General features: G+C 36.7%; 1 protein-coding gene across 3 annotated transcripts in view; it reads left to right on the top strand.

The window, feature by feature from the left end:
• The window catches only part of IFT80 (intraflagellar transport 80), a 137,221-nt gene that overhangs the window by 90,919 nt on the left and 20,032 nt on the right, over positions 1 to 26,270 (top strand). For all 3 annotated transcript variants that reach the window (XR_010343485.1, XM_064378873.1, XM_064378872.1), the window contains exons 12-18: positions 781 to 944; positions 16,723 to 16,787; positions 19,916 to 20,051; positions 21,699 to 21,846; positions 23,146 to 23,317; positions 24,630 to 24,719; positions 24,818 to 24,990. Coding sequence is in view for 2 of the 3 variants with exons in the window: in XM_064378873.1 (XP_064234943.1) it covers positions 781 to 944; positions 16,723 to 16,787; positions 19,916 to 20,051; positions 21,699 to 21,846; positions 23,146 to 23,317; positions 24,630 to 24,719; positions 24,818 to 24,990 (948 nt within the window). In the remaining variant the exon portion in view is untranslated. The remainder of the gene's footprint in view (positions 1 to 780; positions 945 to 16,722; positions 16,788 to 19,915; positions 20,052 to 21,698; positions 21,847 to 23,145; positions 23,318 to 24,629; positions 24,720 to 24,817; positions 24,991 to 26,270) is intronic.

The following is a 26,270-nucleotide window of genomic DNA, read 5'->3' as shown; positions in this document are numbered from 1 at the left end:
AGGTAGGATCTCAAGAGGTCTTTTGTTTTCTCTGTATTGCTTGAATTATTTTGTACAATATTCATACATTTTCAAAGGAAAATATAACAGCCATAAAATATTTATGTTTTGAGTTAATAAAAAATTAACTACACAGAGCCCTATGCCTTGAATATAGCTGTCAACATAGCAAATGAATCTGACCCTGCAGCAAAAATATAGGAATTTTTAGATGTGAATACATACTGATGGTCGCCATATGATTTTAAAGTCACAACTGCCTTATTTTTAATAAATGCTTGCCCTCATGGTAATTTTTTTAAGTCATTTTCACTGCTTTAGACTTTAGCCTGTATTGAATCTTTAATTATTTTTAGCATAATCTTTAGTTATAAAATACATATTAAAGCTGTTTCGTGAAACAAATAGCACCTGGCATTAAAATCACTGAATTATAAATTATAAGATTTTTTGATTGCCTTTGTATAGAATCTTCTTTAGGAAAGGAAATGAATTATGGGTATAATATAAAAGAAGTCAGAATGTTAGTGTATAGGGTGGTGATTATGGACATTTTCATTTTTCTTCTCCTATGTCATCATAAAACAAAAACCCAGAAAACAAACCAAAACAACCAGTGCTGGCTTTCAGTCTTTAAAATGTTTTATTCCTTATATATCTACACATTTATATTAATTGTAAGATTTAGATTTTTCCCCAAGGATAAACTATTCTGTAATATAAAAATGAAAATATAGTCTACCCGTATTTGAGAATCTATTTCTATTCTTTATTTTTTAGACATTTTCTTCTTGTAGATGGTAGTAGTATCTATTTATATTCATATGAAGGGCGCTTTATTTCATCTCCAAAATTTCCTGGGATGAGAGCAGATATTCTGAATGCACAGACTGTATCTTTGAGTAATGATACCATAGCAATAAGAGACAAAGCTGATGAAAAAAGTAAGTACATTTTTATATTTTTTCCTGTCAAATATGAAATTTGTTAACATTATAAAATTTTCATAAATTAACTTACATTTTCTTATCTACTAATTCATTAACTTTATATCAAAAGAATTAAGAGCTTTCGAATTTGTTTTCAAAACATGAGTTAATTAAGCAACTAAAATTGTCATATTTTATCCAGTTAATAGAACAAATAGATATTGTCACAACATCGAAGATCAGTGATAAGGAAAATATATATATTCAATATCTGTTGGTAGAGAATTTGAACTCAATGTTGTTGTCCTAAAAATGTATATTAATGTTTAAGTTTTTGATCTTTTTAAATGTTCCAGTTTTCTTCATTTGGTAACATAGTAAATACTGCACTTCATTGAACTATTTAGTTTGTTTATATTTTTTAATTAATTTTTTTTTTTTTTTTTTTTTGAGACGGAGTTTCGCTCTTGTTACGCAGACTGGAGTGCAATGGCGCGATCTCGGCTCACCACAACCTCCGCCTCCTGGGTTCAGGCAATTCTCCTGCCTCAGCCTCCTGAGTAGCTGGGATTACAGGCACGCGCCACCATGCCCAGCTAATTTTTTTTTGTATTTTTAGTAGAGACGGGGTTTCACCATGTTGACCAGGATGGTCTCGATCTCTTGACCTCGTGATCCACCCGCCTCGGCCTCCCAAAGTGCTGGGATTACAGGCTTGAGCCACCGTGCCTGGCCTTAAATTAATATTTTTAAGTTAAGTGAAAGAAAGGTATGAATAACTTAAATTTTCTTTTTAAAAATCTAGGCCACATTAATACTTATAAATAAATATAAGTATGTCAGGTGTTTTGGATTATATAGTACAATGAAACCATTTTATTAGGGCATATCTATATCACAGATTCACTCATCTAGTAAGTATTATTGAGTGCTTACTATGTGCCAACTACTTTTCTAGAAGTTGAGGATACAATGGTGAACAAAATTAGCAAATAAAAATTAAAATTTAACAAATTGTCATGTAATGATACAGGCTATGAAGAAGACTAGCGCAGGGTGAGAGAATAAAGGGTTGTGAAGGTGAGGCAGGGGAATGACAGACAATCAAGTGCAAGGATTCTGAGGTGGGAGCAACCAGCATGTTAAAGGAATCGCCAGAAGGCCATGTGACTGGGTCAAATTAGCTAGCTAGAGGGTGGGAGAAGAGGACAGCGTAGAGATAGGCAGGAACCAGGTCATGTAAAGACTTGGCCACGGTAAAGATGTGGACATGCAGGAGAGAGAGGAGGCAAGCGTATTATCCTAGGTTTTTGCCCTGAGTAAATGAGATAGAAGACAGGGAAAGAGGTCATTTGGAGGGGGCCGGTCTGCAAACCAAGAGTTGATTTTGGTCCTGGTATGTTTAAATCTTTCTTAGACAGCCAAGCAGGGATGAGAGTGAACAATAGGATAAACCAGCCCAAGGCTTGGGAGAGAGGTTGGACTAGAGATATGAATTTGATGGTCATTGGTATACTATTAGTGCTTAAAGCTATAACACTGAATGAAATCACCTGGGAAGTAAGTATATACAGAGAGGAGGACTAAACACAGCACATCAGTACTTAGGGATGAATAAAAGGAAGAGAAGCCAGTGAGGTAAGAGGAAAGTTAAAAGTGAGTGATCCCAAAAACCTAGTGAAAAATATTGTATATTAAATAATTGTTTCTCTCTGTTAAAATATATCATGAAATATTATATATTACTGTTACCAAAAAATCTGACTTGAATGTTAATTTTGTAAGTTCATACCACAGAAGACCTAATTCATGAACTAGGAACTGTCCTAATTTTTAATTTTCAGTACTTCAGATAATAGCACCTCTTATACTGGTAGGAAATATAACTCTCCTAAATAGAGCTTTTCTGTCTCTTCATGCCTTAGGCCTTCTCTGAGTGAAGACATTCGGTAATTTTTTAAAAAGGACTTTCTTTCTGGCTAAAAAAGAGGAAAAGAGAATGGAATAAAATAGTATCCAGATAGCAGACAGAATTAAGATAACTGTATAATTGTAAAAATAATAGTAATTTGGAAGACAGATTTTTGTTTTCAATAAACTTAAGATTGAAAGTCCCTGTGATCACTATGAGTTGTCTGTGCTCTCCTTATTCAATGCCATGTATTTTAGATAAAAGCTTTAATAAAGTACAGGCATGCCCTGCTAACAACATTTCAGTCAACAACAGACTGCATATACCATAAGATTATAATGGAGCTAAAAATTTCCTGTCAGTTAGTAATGTCATAGCCATTGTGGTGTCATAGTGCATTACCTTTTTCCATGTTTAGTGTATAGTAAGTTATACTGTCTAGGTTTATATAAGTACGCTCTATGATGCTCACACAATGATAAATTACCTAACAGCACATTTCTCAGAACATATCCCTATCATTAAGCAAGGCATGACAGTATGTGTGTTCCCAACGGAATATACCCTATTCTGAAATTTTCTGTGGTTAATTCACATCTGGAACATATTTCATTATTCTTTAATCCATTGATAATTGATAGAATTTTAAAACTATAAAAAAGTGTTAACATTTACAGAAATATGAATTTATAAGAAATATGAATTTACAGAAATATGAATAAATTATCTATTTTACTTCTGTAAGTTTAGATTGTTAAACAAGATAATTATGTAATTCTGTTTTGCTGTAAATATAAACTCAAAAGACTAAAATAAAATTATTGTAGAACTTAAATAAAATGAGAGGGAAACTATTTTTATATGTTCCTTTTTTAAAAAAATAGTATTTATTGATGGCTAAATAGTGATAAGTACTAACAATAGAAAATACAATTGAAGTACCTGACATATTTAACCCTTAAAAGGGTGCCATCTGTATTTGACATCACTAGTTCTTCCTAATTTGGGAGCTTTTTTATTCTTGCATGAAGTGTAGTACTCTGTATTATAATAGGTGCTCCATAAATAGATCTTGGGTGTGTTTGAGTACCCCTTTTGGTGATTAAGTACTAGAGCTGCTGTTTTTGCCTTCCTTCTTCTCCCTATTCACTTTGCGCAGATATGCTATATTAGAGTGGGTGATTATTTGAAAGAAATGTCTAGAAGTTGGGGAATAGTTATTCCTATTTAGAAGCAACTCTTTCAACTCACAGCTCCTTTGTTGTTCATTCTGCCAGTTTCTATTACATGTTAACACTGAAAAACAGAGCCAGCCTCCCATAGATCAGGTGCACTTACAGTTGTGGAAAAAGTAGACGAGTTCATCTGCATATCCCTAGCTTTTTATATATATAGTCAGAAAAAGGATGGAAGGCTGTTATCATTTTAAAAGTTTAGTAGTTTGCATAACTATGAAAATAATATGAAGTAGGCAAACCCAAAGCATTTTTTAAATGAAAGCCAAAAATTTTAAATTTTTGTTTCCCTACTTAATTAAAAATTCTATTATAGTATTTTTATTATTATTATTACTTTTTTTTTTGAGACGGAGTTTTGCTATTGTTACCCAGGCTGGAGTGCAATGTCACGATCTCGGCAACCTCTGTCTCCTGGGTTCAGGCAATTCTCCTGCCTCAGCCTCCCGAGTAGCTGGGACTACAGGCACGCACCACCATGCCCAGCTAATTTTTGTATTTTTAGTAGAGATGGGGTTTCACCTTGTTGACCAGGATGGTCTCGATCTCTTCACCTTGTGATCCACCAGCCTCGGCCTCCCAAAGTGCTGGGATTATAGGCGTGAGCCACCACCCCCGGCTGTATTTTTATTTTTTATTTTTCATAATTGGCAACTTCAGAAGATAACTAAATGTTACAACATGACTTTTCTTTGTGAATATAGCCAATGACCTCCAACTTAACATCCTATGATTTACTAGAAGCTAATAATGTATTAGTGCGATCCTCTGAAATTAAATTTCATGTTATACACATTGTAGCATTTTTATAATCTGTATATGTTGTCCAGTTTTTCTGGCTGAGTACTCAATGCCACTTCTGTCTTATGCCATTTTTATCTTTTCATTTCTTGTAATCCTATTCATATGCTGTCATATAAAATTACTCTATTTGAGATTAATCTTGGGTTGGAGTAATTTGAGAATTACTTAAAGAGAACCATCAAAATAATCTTCTTGTTTTTTTCTTTCCCAACAATCTTTTCAATAGCATAAACAATAGCTACCAATACCACTGTTATGATTGAGACTAAGAGAAGCCTTGGTGAAACAGAGAAAGGGGCAGAGGCAGCATTTGTTCCAGGCTTCTTCAATAGAATATCTCCGGTAATTTTTACAGCTTTACCTACTGCACAATATCAGAGAAAGGTTGAGGTTGGAAATAGAGAACTATGAATTATCATTATTTAAATAGTGATTGATGTCGTAGAAGTAAATGTTACTGGGGGTAAGTATTTATAGTGAAAAGTCTTCAAAGAACAAAACCTTAAGATCAAGGGTTGTCAGATAAGGAGAAGCTAGGAAAGGAGAGTGAGGAATGATCCAAAATAGAAGAGAACTGGGAGAAAACAATGTTATGTGTAGCCCACATAAGAGTGTCAAGACAGAGAGGATAGTCAGAAGCATCAGTGCTGCTGGGAGGTCAAGACTAAAAATAGGCTCCTAGAGTGAGGACTAAAAATAGTCTTTGATTTGGCAACATGTGGGTCATCAGTGTAGTGAGGTTGAATAGCAAATTGTCATAGGTTGAAGAATGGGTAGGAGTTGTAAAAACTGGAATAACTGTTGTTTCAGGAAGTTTAGAGTTAAAAAAAGGCAAATAATTGTAATTGTGATTTTTTTTAAGTGAGGGTAATATCAGAGTTGTTTGTATGCTGAGAATGAACCAGGGTAAAGGTGCAGGAGAAAGTGGGGATCGTTGATAGAATAATATTTCGGAGAAAGACAGGCAGATAGAATAACAGAGAGAGTAACAATATATAGGTAAAGAATGTAGTAGGGATGGAGAAGTATGGGCAATAGATACTCCTTTGCCTGAAATTAGAATGCGTGTGGTGAGGACCAGAACTATTATAAGTAAGTCTGGAGATAAATCTGAGGGAAATTAAGCTGTTACATCAAAAGTTACCAAAAGTTTATTTTTATTTATTTATTTATTTTTTGGAGACGGAGTTTCGCTCTTGGTACCCAGGCTGGAGTGCAATGGCGCGATCTCGGCTCACCACAACCTCCGCCTCCTGGGTTCAGGCAATTCTCCTGCCTCAGCCTCCTGAGTAGCTGGGATTACAGGCACGTGCCACCATGCCCAGCTAATTTTTTGTATTTTTAGTAGAGACGGGGTTTCACCATGTTGACCAGGATGGTCTCGATCTCTTGACCTCGTGATCCACCCACCTCGGCCTCCTAAAGTGCTGGGATTACAGGCATGAGCCACTGCGCCCGGACAAAAGTCTATTTTTATGTAGTGAAATTTTTAATACATCATCTTAATGAATATTTCATATCTATTTAGTGGCCTCCAGGGAGTTTTTTTTAGGATTGAAATTTATTTTTATTTGATTGCGATAGGAATACTTAACATGAGAGCTACCTTTTTAACAGATTTTTCAGGGTACAATTCAATATTGTTAACAGTGTACAATACAATATAGGTACAGTGTTGTACAGCAGATCCCTAGAACTTACTCATCTTGCATTACTGAAATTTTAGGCCCTTGATTAGCAACTCCCCATTTCCCCCTCCTTCCTGCCTCTGGCAACCGGATCTGCTTTTGTTCCAATAAATTTGACTATTTTAGTATACCTCATATAGGTGGAATAATGCAGTCTTTGTTCTGTGACAAGCTTTTCAGTTAGCACAATGTCCATCAGGCTTATCCATGTTGTTACATATCACAGGATTTTCTTTTTTCTTTGAAGACTAAATAATAATCCATTGTACATATATACCACATTTTCTTTATCCATTCATCTGTCGACAGATATTTGGGTTGTTTCTACATCTTGGTTATTGTGACCAGTGCTGCAGTGAACATGGGAATGCAAATATCTCTTTAAGATCCTGATTTCAGTTCTTTCAGATAAGCACTCATATGTGGTATTGCTGGGTAGTTCTGTTTTTAATTTTTTTTATTTTGAGACAGGGTCTCCTCTTTCACCCAGGCTGGAGTGCAGTAGTGCTCCACTGCAGCCTCTACGTCATGGGCTCAAGTGATTTTCCTGCCTCAGCCTCCAAGTATCTGGGGCTACAGGAAGCAGGTACCTCAACGTCTGGTTAATTTTTGTATTTTTAGTAGGACAAGGTCTCACTATGTTGCCCGGGCTGATCTCAAACTCCTGAGTTTAAGCATTCTTCCCACCTCGGCTTCCCAAAGTGCTGAGATTACAGGCATGAGCCACTGCGCCTGGCTGATTCTAATTTTTTGAGGAACCTTCATAATATTTTTCATAGTGGCTGTACTATTTTGCATTCTCACTAGAAGTGGGCAAGTGTTCCAGTTTCTTCACATCCTCACCAACGTGTTGTCTTCTTAAAGTAATAGCCTAACAGGTTTGAGGTGATATCTCATTATGGTTTTGCTTTGCATTTTCTTGATGATTAATGACATTGAACACCTTTTCATTTACCTGTTGACCCAAGCATATGTTCTGTCTGTCTTAAAATCAACTCCTGATTATCTTTGGAATATATTTAATCTTGAAATACCTGCCCTGGTTTATTACAGGAGCTAATCTCCCCAACCAGCAGTTAGATAAATCATTGCTAAGCAGCCCTCAAAAAGAAAAACACTTTAGAAGTAATGCTAGAATAATCATTATCTAATTTAATAAATAATTTTATAGACTGCACCTTGTTTGCATGTATGCTTTTTCCGTCACTAACTAAAAATTAAGGAGCTTACTGGAGATACAGAGAGGATGGTTCTAAAAGCCTCCCTCAAGAGTTTAGGGAAATTCTCAGACTGGGAGCTAGCTTAGCTCCCAAAGCAAGTGTTTGTGACAAATAAAAGTTCTTCAAGATTTCTCCTAGTTCTCTGGTATTCTGGAACTTTGAGTTGAATGTTTTACAATAAGGACACACATTTGTAATACTGTATTGATGACTTACGGAGAATGTCACTTGTTAGTAATTAATCGTTTCTACTCCAACTGAATGTACTACAGTTCAATTCAGACACTGATTACTCAGAGTTAGTGCAATGCCAAAAGTTGGCCAGACATGGTGGTTCATGCCTGCAATCCCAGCACTTGGGGAGGCCAAGATGGGTGGATCACTTGAGCCAGGAGTTTGAGACCAGCCTGGGCAACATAGCAAAACCGTATCTCTACAAAAAATACAAACCTTAAGCAAGCATAGTGGCGCACACCTGTACTCCCAGCTACATAGAAGGCTGAGGTGGGAGGATTGCTTGAGCTTGCTTGAGGCAGAGGTTGCAGTGAGCTATCACGCCACTGCCCCCCAGCCTGCGCTTCAGAGCGGGATCCTGTCTCCAAAAAAGAAAAAAAAGTTAAGGACAAAAGTCTTCCAAGACTGACCTCACTTCAGATGCCAGCACTAGTTTTTGGGGGGTAGGGGTTCCCAAGGGCACTTGCATTTCTGACCAACTGGCTAAAAATTTGGCGACCCCATCAACCCCTAAGGTTCAATAATTTGCTAGAATGACTCAGAACTCAGAAAAGCACTTTATTTATGATTATAATTTTATTACAAAGGATAGACATAGGGTGAGGCCTGGAGCTTCTGTGCCCTCATGGAATCAGGGTACATCATCTTCCTGGCACATCAGTCAACAAGGAAGCTCCACTGAGTTTTGAGCTTTGGTGTCCAGAGAAGACTTTTGGGGTTTGATGACCTGGTTAATTAGGCATGGTTATTTAAATCATTGGCCATGTGATTGAACTGAGTTTCCAGCTTTCTTCTCAAGAGGTTGCGGGTGGGGTGGAGGGTTGAAAGTGCTCAACCCTCTGAGCATGAGATTGGTTTTTCTGGTGACCAGTCACTATCTTGAAGCTATCTAGGGGCTCACCAGAGTCACCTTATTAGGACAACAAAGACACTTCTGTCATTCAGAAAATTCCAAGCATTTTTGAAGCTACCTGCCAGGAGCCCAAGACAAACACCAGACAAATTATTTATCATACCACAGATCACCCCCTGGTCTATGACCATGGATCCCTTATAGCAAAAGGATCATTCCTGTCTATAGGACCAGTATGAATATGCCTAGTGTTTGGAGGAATCAATATTGGGTAGAGATAGGAGGCTTTTAAATTCCATTCCCACTACATCTGACCATCACTATCAGTATTATACACTTACCAACAATTCCAGTCTTATACCATATTATAAGATAAGAGTCAGAAGACACTAGTGCATTACTAGGGTTCTACTAGTCGTTAATAATTAGTCCAGTCCATCATCATGTTCTATGACCAAGTTGTCTTCAAGTTTAGGCCTCTGAGGTTTGCAGGATTCCATTCAAATGTGTTAAGTTCCAAGCAGGAGAGGTCTCAGCAATATATGGTTTCACTCTTTCATGTATCAGCTATAATTAAGCCAAGAAACAGTATCATTCTTTTGCTCTGAGTCTCTTTTGAAGCATTAATGTAATATTTTACTTATTGCACAACCCATTTATTCATTCCTTTACTCTCAGCTATTATTTCTCCTTTTCATTTGTAAAGAGCAAACAGGCTATTTCCACTACAAGCCAATAAAGCTGTATTCACCATTAACCCTAAATTCTCCAGATGGAGTGAAGGTACAACCAATCCTATCAGGTCCTTAGGAATTTTGACATTAAGGCTTAAAAGTATAGTTACAGTTTCTTGCTTGGGAATCATCTCTGCTTCTGGCATTTATAGTGGTAGCCCTGACCTTGGGACCATGGCATCAGATAGGAGAAAGCTGAGGTGATATAGGGAAGAAAGGAAAAAGTGTTTTGCCATACCAGTATCCTCCTTTCCCCTCCCCTTCTTCCTGAGATTCATCAAAAAAACAGAAGGAGGCTGAGGCAGGCAGATCACGAGGTCAGGAGTTCGAGGCCAGCCTGACCAACTTGTGAAACCTGGTCTCTACTAAAAATACAGAAATTAGCCAGGCATGGTGGCACACACCTGTAATCCCAGCTACTCAGAAGGCTAAGGTAGGAGAATAGCTTGAATCTGGGAGGCAGGGGTTGCAGTGAGCCAAGATCATGCCACTGCACTTCAGCCTGGGTGACAGAGTGAGACTGTCTCAAAAAAAATAGTGCCTGAGATGGTGGCTCACTCCTGTAATCCCAGCACTTTAGGAGGTTGAGGCGGGAGGATGACCTGAGGTCGGGAGTTTGAGACCAGCCCGACTAACATGAAGAAACACCGTCTCTACTAAAATATACAAAAATTAGCTGGGCGTGGTGGTGCATGCCTATAATCCCAGCTACTGGGGAGGCTGAGGCAGGAGAATCGGTTGAACCTGGGAGGCGGAGGTTATGATGAGCCGAGCTCGTGCCATTCCAGCCTGGGCAATAAGAGCAAAACTCCATCTAAAAAGCAAAACAAAACAAAAACAACGAGGAATCTATCTAGTGCAGGATCTATCTCTTTGCTTCTCTCTTGTTGAAGCCATACTCATGCAAGCATGCAAGCCAGTTCATCCTTTCTCCTGTTTTCAAGAGCCACTGTTTTAACTTCCCATTCTGATTTTTCACCAAACCATTACTCTGGGGAGGATATATCTCTGCCCATTGTTGGACATTGTGGATTGTAAAGTGTGTTCTTTGGTCTGATGAAATGTGACTAGGTGGTCCAAATCAATGAATTATCTTCTCTACTGGTTCTTTTATAGTACCCTCAGTATTTGCCAGGCTACCACTGGTTAAACAAAGCCCAGTTCCGAGTCAGCATCTATTCATGTCAGGACCCATTTGTATCCCTCCCCAGCTACTGGCATGAGTCCAAGTTTCCAGCTATGTGTAGAGCCTTTCTCCCAAGGAATCTGCCCCATAGCCACCTGCAGTCTGTCATGGGCAGACAGAACAGTTCTTATTGGTATTTTGTGCCTCAGAGGGTATGAGACGAACATTTCTAGATTCAGTTCATCTCTGCATTGCTGCAGCCCTCAGTGTCCACTTGCTTCATGTATCCAGGGGGCCACCTCAAGGAGGCATCCTGGGGTATTTGCTCATCAATTCCAATCGCCTTTTGAACCTAGAAGGGAAAGTCTCCTGATAGGCATTGATATGTCATACCTTAATGCAGCCTTCACATTCCCATAGTAAGTTGCCTGAGGCTGTACCCTATATGGGCATCCCTATAATAGGCCAGTTTTCAACTGTCCTTCTTGCCTGACCATGTGACCACTGCCTGTGCGTTAATAAAAACTCACATATCTAGGCAAACAGCATGCAGTGCAGCCCACCATGCTTGTTTTCACCTTCTGTCAGAGGGTGGCCTTACAAATAAAATGTTGTATGTTCACAGTAGAACTGCTATTCATAAACTAGTCAGCTATCTGTTGGTTAATTGAGAGCTGTTTATAGGCCACTGTCCGAGTGTCGACAGAATCTGGCAGCTCCTCAAGTTGTTCCAAAGCCAGTCAGAGCAGGTAGACTCATATATATATATATATATATATATATATATATATATATATACATATATATACATACACACACTGTAACTTTTCGCATTCCCCAGTAATGTGTTTCTACTCAATACATTTACATTTTATTATGAAACTCTTCTGGTCATTGCTTTTAGTAGAATCTGTCTCCAATATCACCCAAGATATTATGGACACATTAGATTTCAAAATTATTTTGTATTCTTCGGTTACAGGGGTAGTTTCAATTAATGTCAGATAGCAAGCTAGTAATTGCTCCAAAGATGGGAATTCTCTAGTCCAAAATCCCAGTAATTTTCACTGAGAGGTGCTCATAGGCTTTCCCCTTTAAGTTCCAATCTGCATTCCACCCAGGGTTATTGTATAGAGAATTCATCCATACTAGTTCATATACTGATTGATATTAAAGGCCTGTGTGAACTTGAGTAATCTTATTTATTCCCGTTTTGCATTCCCAATTAATATTGCTTAAAGGGTGGGTTTACATGCCTTCTGTTTCATATTACTTGTTAGAGGAAATGCTCTCCAACCAGACATAATATCAGTCCCCATAATACATCCTGGTAAATGAGACACAACTACTTAACATAAAGATTGTTTAGCGCTAGGCGTGGTAGCTCACGCCTGTAATCTCAATACTTGGAGAAGCTGAGGCAGGTGGATCCCTGAGGTCAGGAATTAGAGACCAGCCTGGCCAATATGGCAAAACCCCATCTCTACTAAAAATACAAAAAAATTAGCCGGCTACTCAGGAAGGTGAGGCAGGGGAATTGCTTGAACCCAGGAGGCAGAAGTTGCAGTGAGCCGAGATTGTGCCACTGCACTCCAGCCTGGTCAACAGGAGCAAAAATTTCTTCTAAAAAAAAACAAAGCTTGTTTAAACTACCAATTTTCATCCAAACTTTTGCCTTAATTTCATTAACTCTTGCATTTCTGTATCCTCTCAATCTAGTTGTGACTCCCGTTAGGACTTTTCTTTTCTTTTTCTTTTTTTTTTTGAAGATAGTCTCACTCTGTTGCAGGCTGGAGTGCAGTGGCACAACCTTGGCTCACTGCAACCTCCACCTCTCAGGTTCAAGTGATTCTCCTGCTTCAGCCTGCCAAGTAGCTAGGATTTACAGGTGTGCACCACCACACCCAGCTAATTTTTTGTATTTTTAGGAGAGGTGGGGTTTCACCATGTTGGCCAGGCTATTCTCAAACTCCTAACCTCAAGTAATCCACCCACCTTGGCCTCCCAAAGTGCTGGGATTACAGATGTGAGCCACCACACCCAGCCCCATTGGGACTTTCACTGGTAGGTAGGGGAAATGTTCCAGTCAGACATAATATCTATTCCCATGAAACATTCAAGTAAAGGAGACGCAGCCTCTTCACATAAAGTCTGTTTAAACTCTCCAGTTTTCATTCAAGCTTTCACCTTAATTCTATCAACACTTGCACTTCTATACTCTTTCAATTTAATTGTAGTCTTCTTTGGGGCATCACCAGGGTGTTTTGGACCAAAGTACATGGCACTTTTGTGTCAAGGTGTCCTCGAGTCTTCTCCTCTCCACCCCCTGATCATTTTGCCCATTCATGTGCATAAGGTGTTGGGTCCCCAGCTCATAACTGAGCCAGGGAATCCAGGCCTTTTCCTGAATCTTTTTCTTTATTAAATTGGTAGCCTGTTGCTCCAGGTAATTGAAGGTCAAGTTTCTTGTTGCCATCTTTGCCTTTCTGCTTTCCAAATTCTTCCAAACTAAGATGAATAAAGCAGATTTACTTAGTTTCTTAAATGTTGGGACACTAGCAGGAACCCCCACATCAGTCCACCCAGCCGCTGTGTTTTGACCCCAGACTTCCACCCTACTATGATAAGTCCCTTGACTCTCCCTTTTCTCTTTCTCTTTCATTTTACCCCCATCATTGTTTGCTTTTTCACTCCATTTCTTTAAAAAAACAAAAACTTTTGTTTTAGGTTCAGGGTACATGTGCAGGTTTGTTATATAGGTAAACTTGTGTCATATGGGTTTGTTGTACAGATTATTTCATCACCTAGTTACTAAGCCTAGTACCTAATAATTATTTTTTCTGATTCGCTCCATCCTCCCACTCTTTACACTCAAGGCCCCAGTCTCTCTTTCCCTCTTTGTGTCCATGAGTTCTCATCATTTAGCTCCCACTTATAAGTGAGAACATGTGGCATTTGGTTTTCTGTTTCTGCATTAGTTTGCTAAGGATAATGGCCTCCAGCTCCATCTACATTCTCACAGAGGACATGATCTCATTCTTTTTTATGGCTGTATAGTATTCCATGGTGATATGTACAACATTTTCTTTATCCAGTCTGTCATTGATGGGCATTTAGGTTGACTCCATGTATTTGCCATTGTGAATAGGTGTTGCAGTGCACATTCACATGCATGTGTCTTTATGGTAGAATGATTTCTATTCCTTTGGGTATATACCCAGTAATGGGATTGCTGGGTTGAATGGTAGTTCTGTTTTTAGCTCTTTGAGGAATTGCCACACTCCTCACCACAATGATTGAACTAATTTACACTCCCACCAACAGTGTAAAACCATTCCTTTTTCTCCACAACTTACCAGCATCTGTTACTTTTTGACTTTTTAATAATAACCATTATGACTGGTGTGAGATGGTATCTCATTGTGGTTTTGATTTGTATTTCTCTAATGATAATTGATATTGTGCTTTTATGCACATGCTTGTTGGCCGCATGTATGTCTTCTTTTAAGTGTCTTTTCATGTCCTTTGCCTACTTTCTAATGTTTTTTTCTTGTAAATTTAAGTTCCTTGTAGATGCTAGATATTTGACTTTTGTCAGATGTACAGTTTGCAGAAATTTTCTCCTTTTCTCTAGGTTGTCTGTTTATTCTGTTGATAGTTTCTTTTGCTGTGACGAAGGTCTTGAGTTTAATTAGATTCCATTTGTCAATTTTTACTTTTGTTGAGATTGCTTTTGGCATCTTTGTCATGAAATCTTTTCTTGTTCCCATGTTCAGAATGGTATTGCCTAGGTTGAGTTTTTATAGTTTTTTGTTCGCTCTATTTCTTAATAACTGTTTAAAGATTTTTTTTTCCCAGTTTGGGTGAATTTCTAGACATTTCCCCCTTTCTATCTCCATTCTCTTAGGAATTATTTTAGTCTTTTTCAAGATTTATTTCAGCATAACTTTTTCCTTTGAAAATGACTCTGAGTCTAGTGCCTGTTCCTTTAACTGGCAAGAATCAATATCTTTCAATACACATTCATTCCTTCAGTAGAGGCCCTGAGACTAGAGGCCATAATTTAGACTGGCCAGAATTTATATTTGGTTCATCTCTTCCTTTCATTTTTAGCTATTAGAGATAGCAATAATGAAGAGATTGTGTATTTCTCTTTTTTCTTACTATTTTGCATTTTCCTATGCATTTAGTGAGCCAGTTCCCCAGAAGATGTATGCATCATCTTAAATTCCATGGGTAACTTTTACCTCCAATAACTGATTGCAACATAGCTGGTGTTTCATACCATGGGTGACCCCATGGCCATTGAGGAATCAGAAGTTCTTCATCCTCTACTCTTTCATCCTTTCTCTTCCAAACCATATGCTTCAATAACCTAATACCAACTATTCCATTTTCATCTCAACTGGGTTTACTGCATTTCATTTCTACACTAGCTGGAACTAGTGCAGACACCAAAGCTTAAGACTGCCCCTACTGCAGATGCTAGCTACAAATCTAAGACTCCTCCAACCCCACTGCAGCTGCCTACTTTTCTGACCAACCAGCTACAAAGTCAGGGACTCCTACAACTCCTTCAAGTTTGATAATTCGCTAAAATGACTCAAAGAACTCAGGAAAGCTATACTTATTATTACAGTTTTATTATAAAGGACGGACACAGAGTTTCTGTGTCCATTCTTCTCAGGACACATCACCTTCCCAGTTCATCACTGTTCACTAACCAGGAAGCTCCACTGAACTTTGGCATTCAGAATTTTTATGGGGTTTTGTTACATTGGCAAGATTAATTAAATCATTGGCCACCTGATGAACTGTCTCCAGCCTGCTTCCCATCTCCAGAGACTGGGAACCTGAAAGTTCAGACCGTCAAACCACATACTTGATCTGATTATCAGCCCCTATCCTGAAGCTATCTAGGGGCCCACCAAGAGTCTCTTCACTGGCAATAATAAAGATGCTCTAATCAGGAAATTCTAAGGGTTTTTGAAGCTCCGGGACAGAGACCAGATAAATTGTTGATTATAGCAGAGTAGCATATTAATAACAGAAAACTGAGCAGCACGTAACACGTTGCCTGGCATTATAATAGGCATTCAACATGTTTTTCCTTTGTGGAATATGGTTGTCTATTGCTGGTGCTTAGAAACCAATACCCCAAAATATGGTCCTTTGACATGCTGTGCTGAAGTTCCCTTATCTGCCTCAACTTCGGACCCACCAAAGAAGAAAAAAGTTACCTCTGGTCCCTTCCCTGAGTTTTCATTAACAAAACTCATATTGCAGGAAAAAATACAGAAGGCTGTCAACACACGTGGGCAGACATTTGTCACAAACCATTGTGTGCTCTTGTGTGCCCAACAGACTTTGTATGTTCTTCCTGCCCACTGAATTCCCCTAGAAATCATTTACTACCCCTTCTAAAATCATCCACATTCCTCATCTCCATTTCCCTTAAGAGGGGAAGAAGGGGCTTTTAACCATCTGCACCCCATTGTACAGTAGGGTAATCACTCTATGAGTCTCCCTTATGTAAGTTAATAAATATGTATGCCATTTAGCCTATTAATCTGCCTTTTGTGAGTTGGTTTTCAGCTAACCTCCAGAGGACAAAGAGGAAGTTTTTCTTTGGCGCATACACTATGGTGTTATATTAGTTTAAATCAAAGTTATCAGAATTATAAATTACTTTCACATTTGGACTTGCCATTGTTGAGCCTGTGGAGCATTGATGCCATGCCATTAGTAAAAATTCTAATTAAGAAATGTGTTTTAGGAAGAAATATGCAGTTTTATTGTTTGTGTAAGAAATGTAACCACATTAATAAATTAAAATTGGATGCTGCTGCTCTTCTGTGCTGAATTGTTTAACTCTCTGTGGTCTAGAGAGTTACATAATTTCTCATAAGGATTATAATAGTTTTGCTGAATTTTACCAGTAAAAATTTTAATATGACACATTAATTAATGTTCTACTTTTTTTCAAGTAATCTTCCTCTTTGAGGCGTCAACTGGAAAACCATTAGGTGATGGGAAGTTTCTTTCTCATAAGGTAATGGACATTAACTACTTCTAATGTAAATAGCTACTATTTATTTACTTCCTTTTTAAAATTAACATTTTCAATTTAAAGAGGACACAAAGGAATTAGTTTTATATTTAAAATCACTGTGCATTCTCCATTGACTATTCTGCCCAAAAACGTCACAAAGACCTTAGTCTATATATGCAAATTAATTGAATAAGAGGATCTGACTTATATGTCTATTGTCAAGCCCTTCACTGTTTTTCAGTTAAATGTTCTATTTTGATTAAAATGTTAGCACTTATCAGTAAATAAAAATGTATTTGTGTTTCTGAATATCTTGCAGTTTTCTCATTGACCTGTTCTTAGCCAGCATTTTCTTTATAGATTTCTTTCTGTAGTAAGAAATCTATACAAGTACAAAAGACCCTGAATTGTAAGTTGTTTATTGGTTTCTGATTTTGAGCCTTAAAGAAGCACATTGCATTGAGTTATCCTTCTAAATTACTGATAGAGTCTAAAGATACTTTTGTTTTATTAATACTTCTAGTGAAATGTTACTCAAAATCATATATATATATGTATATCTTTGTAATTATTAGGTTTTTATTTGTTTTGTTTGTTTTTGGTAGAGACAGGGTTTTGCCATATTGCCCAGGCTAGTCTCGAACTCCTGAACTCAAGCAATCCACCTACCTCAGCTCCCCAAAGTGCTAGGATTACAGACATGAGTCACCACACCTGGCCCTAGTTTTAAATTTGAATAACAAATACATTCATATGGTTCAGAAATCAAAAAGCATTGAAAAGTATACAGTGGTAGTCTCCCTACTATACCTATTATTCATCACCATAGTGCCTCTTCACCAAATAAGTAACCGTTGTATTAATCTCTTATATATTCTTCCAGAGATTTTTAGTGTATGTACCAACAAAACTGATGTATGTTCTCTTCCTCCTCTTTTACAAAAATGTAACACACAATTCTACACCACTTTGCTTTTTTCATATAATACTTTCTTTCTGGAGATGTTTCCATATCTATACCTAAAGTGTTTTCTCAACCCTTTTTTCTCCACTGTATGGTATAACATTTTATGGATGTATCAGAATTTGAACTGTTTCCAACCTTTTGCTATGAATATTACAGTATTGGCAAGATGAATTACCTTGCATATACATCTTCTTGTACATGTGCTAGTATAACTGTGGGATTTATTCTTGAAATATTGTTGCCGGGTCAAAGGATATGAGAATTTGTAATTTTAGTACGTATTTTGAAGTTATCTTTCAAAGAGATCATATCAGTTTACCTTTACACTGGTAATATTTTAGGTGCTTATTTTACTACAACCTCTCCATTATTGTCATTTTAAATCAAGACTATGTAAGCAGAAATTTTCCTCTTCAGTAAGATTAAGCATATCAAAATGAGTAAATTTCTCAGCTTTTCAAGATACAGTTATTTTTGTTAGTAGGATTGAAAAGAGAGTCAATTAATAAGGTTAATATTTATTTTAATGTTATAATGCTTTCTATAACACTTTTCCTAAGTGTAAGAATTTCCTAGATAATTTACCATTTTCTAATTATAAGAATGGAAGTGACTTCTTGTCACACTTCACCCAATTACCCAGTACATTGGTATGCAATACAAAGGATTTTTAAATTTTACATTCTATGAAGTAATAGAAAGCTCCCCCAAACTGTTTTATTTTATATCTGGAAAAAACTCATATCCAGGATCTTCCCAAATAGTAACAGAACGCAAACTAGAGCTCAAGTCTGTGTATCAGTAAATAAATATTAATTAGTGTAGGGCAAGGGAGACGGTTCTATTGAACACAGAACTGCTTTTATGTCCCACTACAAAGAGTCACCCAGGAGGACTAGAACATATGGGGGGAGATGGACTTGACAAGAGGAAAATGGGGGATGCCCTGCTGAATGAAGTTGAGGAACCCCTCTTCCCCTACGTACATAGGCATTATTATAATTACTGTACATCTTTGATTTTTAATTTCTTAGACAGAAGAATCATATCTGTTTAACAGTGTTTTTAAAATAATACACTAGGTTCTGATGATGACAATGATAAGCAATTCTTTATTGTAAAGATCAGTTTCTCTGAAACATTTCCATTTTGAAAATACCTAGTGTTATATATCATGCGTGCCTTGCTATGTATGAAACAAAATTATTTTCTTCCTTAAAATATAAATTATGATATTCTAGAAAGAGTTGAATTTTTAAAAATGTATTATGAACTGGTACATGATGGATTCATCATTTTGGATAAAGTTATATGTGTATTTTGTTTTATTTTAAACAATGTTTCTTATACTACATTTAGATACAATGATTTGATGTTGTGGTCATGATTCTTGTTGAATTCATAGTTCCTAGCAAAGTCTTCAGACATTGTAGACAGTAAATGAATCTTTCTTGGTTTGAGTTAAAATGAATCTGTATTAAAACATTTTCAAGTTTTAATAAAATTCATCATACTAGCAAATGAAAACCAATGATCTTGGAGTTAGAAGTCTGAGTTGCAAGTTTAGATATACTTGATACTGGATTTTTCTGAGCAAAATCACTTATTGAGTATAAATCTAGTCTTCTGATTTGCAAAGTAAGTATTATAATATCTGTATTACAAGACTTTTCTGTTTCGCAAGAATGAATGTGAGGGAATCTGTAAAATACAAGGCTCTGGACACATGATATATTTCCACATATTTCCAAAATTTATTTTTACAAATATTTAAGATATAGTTATTAGGCAACTTGTTAATCAAAACAGACCTCTCATCATACTCAGACTTACCTGCCCCTTTCACCCTGACTATGAAAGGTAGGACAGGACAGATAGGAGTGTTTCTCAGCCAACAGAGTATCAAAATATATATTATTTTATTGTATTTTGAGAGGTATTGTTTCCTTGGATGTCAGGCAAATATACTTTAGTGCAGCTTTTGAATAATTAATATATTGACAGTTTAAAATTATTTAACAGGGACATTTTATCATTGTAAGTGGGTAAATGACATTTAATTGATCTTAAAAAAGAAAATGTTCTTATAATTAAATAATTAAAATTATCTTATATCAAACACTAAAACTAACCCAGTATTTACATTTTTTAAAAATTTTAGAATGAAATCTTGGAAATTGCTCTGGATCAAAAAGGACTTACCAATGATAGAAAAATTGCTTTCATTGATAAAAATAGAGATCTCTGTATCACTTCTGTGAAACGATTTGGGAAGGAAGAACAAATTATCAAACTTGGTAAAATAATTTTAAGACATTTTAAGTTTTAACTGTCTACTTTCTTATATTTGCTGTAATAAATAATTTGTTCAAATGAATCTGGAAATGTTTTAATGTTTTAATCTTAGCTACTTTTTTTAACAGCAGGAGTGAAAGTTTATTCAAAAGCTTTATTTTTTATTTTTTATTTTAAGTTTATTTTATTTGAGACAGAGTCTCACTCTGTAACCCATGCTGGAGTGCAATGGCGCGATGAAGGCTCACTGTAACCTGCACCTCCTGGGCTCAAGTGATTCTCCGGCCTCAGCTTCCCAAGTAGCTAGGACTACAGGCACATGATACCACATCCAGCTTATTTTTTTGTATTTTTGGTAGAGACAGGGTTTCACCATGTTGCCCAGGCTGGTCTCAAACTCCTGAGCTCAAGCCATCCACCTGCCTCAGTCTCTTAGTGTTGGGATTACAGGTGTCTGGTCTATTAAAAAGCTTTAGAGCAGGAAAGAATGGAAGTAAAGTAAACTCACAAGAGGGCAGGCAGGCAATTTGAGAGATCAAGTGCACTGTTTGACCTTTGATTTGTGGTTTTATACTTTGGCATGCTTCTGGGGAGTTGTAACCCTTCTGCCCTAATTGTTCCCTTGGGATGGGCTGTCCACATGCACGGTGGCCTGCCAGCATCTGGGAGGGGCCACATGCACAGTGTGATTACTGAAGTTGTACACATGCTCACTTGAGGCGTTTTTTTCCTTACCACTCCAGTGTTCCTAACGAAGTTCATATACCAGTTAAACTCCTCCACCATTTTGCCTGTAGTGCACATGTGTGAGCCCACTCACCTACCTCTTGAGATCGTATTGAGAAGCTACTACTTTCCAGTTTCGGTGTTTCTATTGAGAGACTGCCTTTGCCTGGTACTGGCTGTAACCAATTATTATTTTAGAGAGACAGCTTAACAACTACCTGACCATCACCTGATGGTTACCTGACATTCCTGGTGCTAGTAGCGGGGGACCTCTCCTGCCTTGCTTAAGTCTGCCTCACTACCTGCTGTAACACTTCCCCCCATCAAGGGTCCAAGACCCTAATTCTATGGTAAAAATGAAGAAAGATCAGTATTCTGTAACTGCTTCCTGCTGACAGAGGGGCAGTGGTGGTTGTTCTGTGGGCCTTAGCCTCCTGCTAGCTCTCAGGGCAGGGTGGCTCCATGGGTTGGTGAAAGCAGTATCCAGCCAGGTCCAAGGGAGAGAAAGGCAGGAGTTCACCTGCGTCATGTCCCACTGATGGGCAGACTAGGGGTCCCCTGTAGAAGAGTCACTCTTGAATATTGAGAGGACGGTATCCCTCACTGAGGATCATCTAGAACTTGATGGTCTGAGGCAAGAGGATTAACTTGTCTTAATAGCAAGTCTTTAGCTGCTGCAGTTAAATTGTCACTGAAAGAAAAATTTGCAAATTAAAAATATAAGCGTTCTAGGTAAAGCATTCAAATATTTCTGTAAATTCTTGTGTGATTTTTTCGTATGTGTTTTCACCATTATACAATCAGAAACTAGAGTCATATCTACCAGAAATTATATGGGGTTTTGTTTGTCAGGCATTTTAAAGATATATTTTAATACTTACATATTAAAACTAATAGCATATTAACATTCTTTTTAAATTAAGGAACCATGGTGCATACCATGGCATGGAATGATACATGCAATATCCTTTGTGGACTTCAAGATACTCGATTTATAGTGTGGTATTACCCCAATACAGTTTATGTGGACAGAGACATTTTGCCTAAAACATTATATGAAAGGGATGCAAGGTAACATTTTACTGCATATAATTCTGTATTATAGTAAATAAAACTCTAATAGAGTATCATGTTTTGCTTATGTTTTCAATCCTGCAAGGTATTTTTCACATCAGTCAGATTATTGATGAATAAATTGTTCAGCTAAAGCTAGCTTGAGACTTAAGTGACAGAATCAAGTTGATAGTGTTGTATGATATGAATTATGTATTTTTCCCTTATATGAATATAATTTTCAAGCTTAGTATGGTGTAATGGTAGCTCAGGTAGTTTTCTCAATGTGATCAAGTGATTTTAGTATAGGCACTGTTAAGATTTTTCAGGATGCACGAACTTGTGACAGCTACCCAATTCTGTCACATATTATCATTGACTTTAACACTTTCAAGAATGTGTATGTCTCTAGAATTGAATTTTTGGTTAATATTAAAAGTAGGAAAAGACCAAAGTTACTGAAATTTTTTTTTAAATTTATATGCTTCAGAAAATCATTTATATTCCTAAATTGTCTAAGAAATGGCAAGGAGATCTCTTATTCTTGACAAAATAGGCATACAAAGACTTCTTAATTCTAGACTTTAACTTAGTTTTCAAATCTATTTTGAGTTCATTTTTAGTATTCAAGTTCACAACCTTAACAAAACCAGAGAGGCATCAAAATAAAACAGTATATTTTAAAAAGTATTTGAACTAATGAAAAGAAATTAGCCTCTTTATTTGAAGGTCATCTCTTTTTATTTATTTATTTTTATAGTCAAGATCTCACTCTGTTGCCCAAGCTGGAATGCAGTAGTGCAATCATGGCTCACTGCAGCCTGGGCTTAAGTGATCTTCCCAAGTAGTTAGGGCTGCAGGTATGAGCCACTGCACCTGGCTCACCTCTTTTTATTCTAAGAAAATAGTCTTGGAATTAAGTTTATTTTTTATCAGCTTACCCTTTAATACTTCTAAAAACTAAAGCTATATTAATTATTGTTGCAATTTGTCTTAAGACTCAGGAAAAAAAAAGATGACTTCAAATGCTCTTAGGAATAGCTCTCAAATATATAATAATTTTTGCCAATTTAAACTGTATATAGCAAGTTATATTCAAATGTTTATATTCAAAGTTAACTCCAGGGAGAATATATATATTCAAATAAATTTATTTGAATATATACATTCTCCCTGGAGTTACCTTCTGGGGGTGTGCCTTTTGGAGAATGGAGACTCCATATATGTTTCACAGTCCACTCCCCAGATTTAATATACATGAAAAATTTTGCTCAGAATACAACTTTAAAGTGTACTTTGCTTTTTTTTTTTAAACAGTGAATTTAGTAAAAATCCCCATATTATGAGTTTTGTTGGAAATCAAGTAACTATTAGAAGAGCTGATGGCTCCCTGGTTCACATCAGCATATCACCATATCCTGCTATTCTCCATGAATATGTAAGCAGTTCAAAATGGGAAGATGCTGTAAGACTTTGTCGCTTTGTTAAGGTAATTTACATTTTAGATTCATAGCTGCATATATATTGCACAGTAGTTTACCTTTGTGCAAAATGAGTAATGATAATAGGCTTAAAGGCTGGAAAAATTGTGAATAAGATCATGTCTTTTGTTTTATAAGTAAAGATTCTAATTCATTATGTCTGGATTGAGTCCTGGGCATATTTTTTAATTTCCTAAGATGATTGTTTTATACAGCTAAGGTTAAGAATCTCTGCTTTCTATCAGCCTTTTTCCAACTTGGTTGAATCTAGTATTTTTCAAACATGTTTGACCATAGACTTTTTTTATTGAATATCAGTGAACATTCCTTAGAATACACGTTTGTGAAATGACTTTCAGATGCTTTTTTTTAACAATGGATCATTGGTGGTAAAGCAGCATCATTGTCTGGGGTATATACCCAGAGTCCATCATCTCACACCAAGAAAATTAAGGACATGGACATGTGGATAGGTTAAAAAGTGGAAAGTTTAATTGGCAGAAGAAAGGAGAGAGGAGAGCAACTCTTGCCAGAGAGAGGCAGCCAAAAAGGGAAAAGTGGCAGACTGCAGCAGATTTTATAGGCAGGCAGGCTTGAGGAGGCTGTGTTTGATTTATGTAGTGCTCACAGATTGGTTTGACCAGGTGTGACATTTACATAGCACAGGGAAGGCTGGTCACCCCACCCTAATCTTATTATGCAAATAGACTTCCCACTTGGCCAGCGCCATCTTGTCTACTCCTTACTGTACATGTGGCTGGCAAAAAGAGAAAATGGAGCTGCCATTTTGAACATGCCTAGTCCCAGGTAGTATATTGCTATGGGAACAACTACTGGCATTCACCCATGCAAGCTTCCAGCTTGCTTATGTCTGCAGCTCAATTTTACAGACTGCTCTTTATTAGAAAAGAAAATGACTTGGGGGCTGCTTCTCATTAAAAGGAAAACCTTATCTAGGACTTCTGTACCCCCACTATAGCATTGTCTGAGAACTTCACTATTTTTTGGTTCCCTATAAATTACATTCTTTGACACCTCATCAAAAGACTGGAAGGTTTATAACCTTGAGTTATTTTTAATTCAGAAATAAATCCATACTAACTTGAAATTGAAAATTTCATTCAAAAGTTTTCTGTGTTATTAATATATTTTAACAAAATGGCCACAATGAAATTTCTACATTATTATTTTTCAATGCTGTGCTCAGAAATTTTTCTTTTTTAAATTAAAATATAATTTTAATATGAATATTTAAATGATCCTTATTTTAAGGCAGTTCAGCCATGTAGTTAAGATAACTGTTCTCATACTTCACTTTAGGAGCAAACCATGTGGGCTTGTCTAGCTGCTATGGCAGTTGCTAATCGAGATATGACTACTGCAGAAATAGCCTATGCAGCAATTGGTGAAGTAAGTAATTAATGTTTACGTATATGTATGTGTGTTTTTTCTTAGCATAATTTATTTCTGTTATTATCTACTTCAATATTTTTCTTTTCTTTTTTTAGATTGATAAGGTTCAGTACATCAATTTTATAAAAAATCTTCCATCTAAAGAATCAAAAATGGCCCACATACTACTGTTCAGTGGGAACATACAGGAGGCTGAAATAGTACTTCTTCAGGCTGGCCTTGTTTATCAAGCAATCCAGATCAATATTAATCTCTACAACTGGGAAAGGTAATGAGAATACTTTCAATCAGTTCCAAAATCTGTTTGACCTTAATGTATTTTTCCACCCAGCACTTAGTAAATTACATTTTCCACTATATTTTAGGTTTTTGACATCACAGAATAATTTATTCATATTCATATTTGTGAATAGTTTGCAGTTTATTTCTTTTCTGAACTTGTGACTGATTAAAAGTTGGGGTGTGAAGAAGAAGAGAAGCTGGGATGTTTCCCAAATTTTTGTTTCAGTAACTGGAGAGATCATGACACCATTTGCAGATTTGGTAGGGAAGACAGTGAATTTCATTTTAGCCAAGTTTATTTTGAAATACTTGCAAAGAGATATAATAGTTGATTAAATGGACCTCGACTCATAAGAAAGATCTGAACTACAGGTTTAGATTTAGAAGTCATTCGCAAATGGATAGCAGTTGAAGTCAGAGGAATGGATGCAATTGCCTGGGGAATGTGTGGAATGGAAAGACATCCTCTACATTATGAGATGGATGAAAGAAAAGAAAGACATGAAATGTTATTCCATTAAGCAGCCAGACAGGCAGCGAAAAGAAGAACCAAGAGATGTGTAGTGCTAAGGAAGAAACAGGAAATGATTGGTCAGCAGCAATCAACAGCCTTACATTAGGCTCTGGGACAGATTGTTTTCCGAGGCAAAGTGGCAAGTTGCTCTTCTCTGTGACATAAAGAGGTTCCTCCCACTCATTCTCTCAGGTACATGTCACTCAGTGAACAAACCTATAGTTTTTATTTGCTCTGATAGTTTTTATATGTTCTTGAAGTTACTATGTTATGAAATTGACATACTTTTCCAGGTTTGAAATGTCTTTCATGATCTTTGTTTCTCCCTGGGCTGAAAAATAACCCCTGTATTTGTTGATTACAAGGCCCTTTACTTAAATTTCCTTAGATTAGAATTTTTATAGATATGTTATCTCTATCTTTCCCTTAACTAGAAATGACAAAAATGGCAGATGGTTAATTTTATGATTGACATACTGTAGTCTCCTTATTTAATTTATACCTAATGATCTATACTATTCATATAATTTAGCTACTCTGTTTCTGTCCTTTATTAACACAAATTCATTGTCATTGTCTAGCTGTACAAAGGATCATGAAAGGTGTTTTTCATTCTATAAAAATAAATAGGCCACCAAGTGCAGTGGCTCATGCCTGTAATCCCAGCACTTTGGGAGGCCGAGGTGGGCAGATCACAGGAGTTCAAGACCAGCCTGGCCAATATGGTGAAACCCCATCTCTACTAAAAATAC

Source organism: Aotus nancymaae, unplaced genomic scaffold, assembly GCF_030222135.1.
Source record: "Aotus nancymaae isolate 86718 unplaced genomic scaffold, 86718_ANA_hifiasm-v0.15.2.pri h1tg000019l, whole genome shotgun sequence".
NCBI lineage: Eukaryota > Metazoa > Chordata > Mammalia > Primates > Aotidae > Aotus > Aotus nancymaae.
The sequence above is the reverse complement of the archived record's forward strand: the minus strand, read 5'-3'. Positions and strand labels throughout refer to the sequence as shown.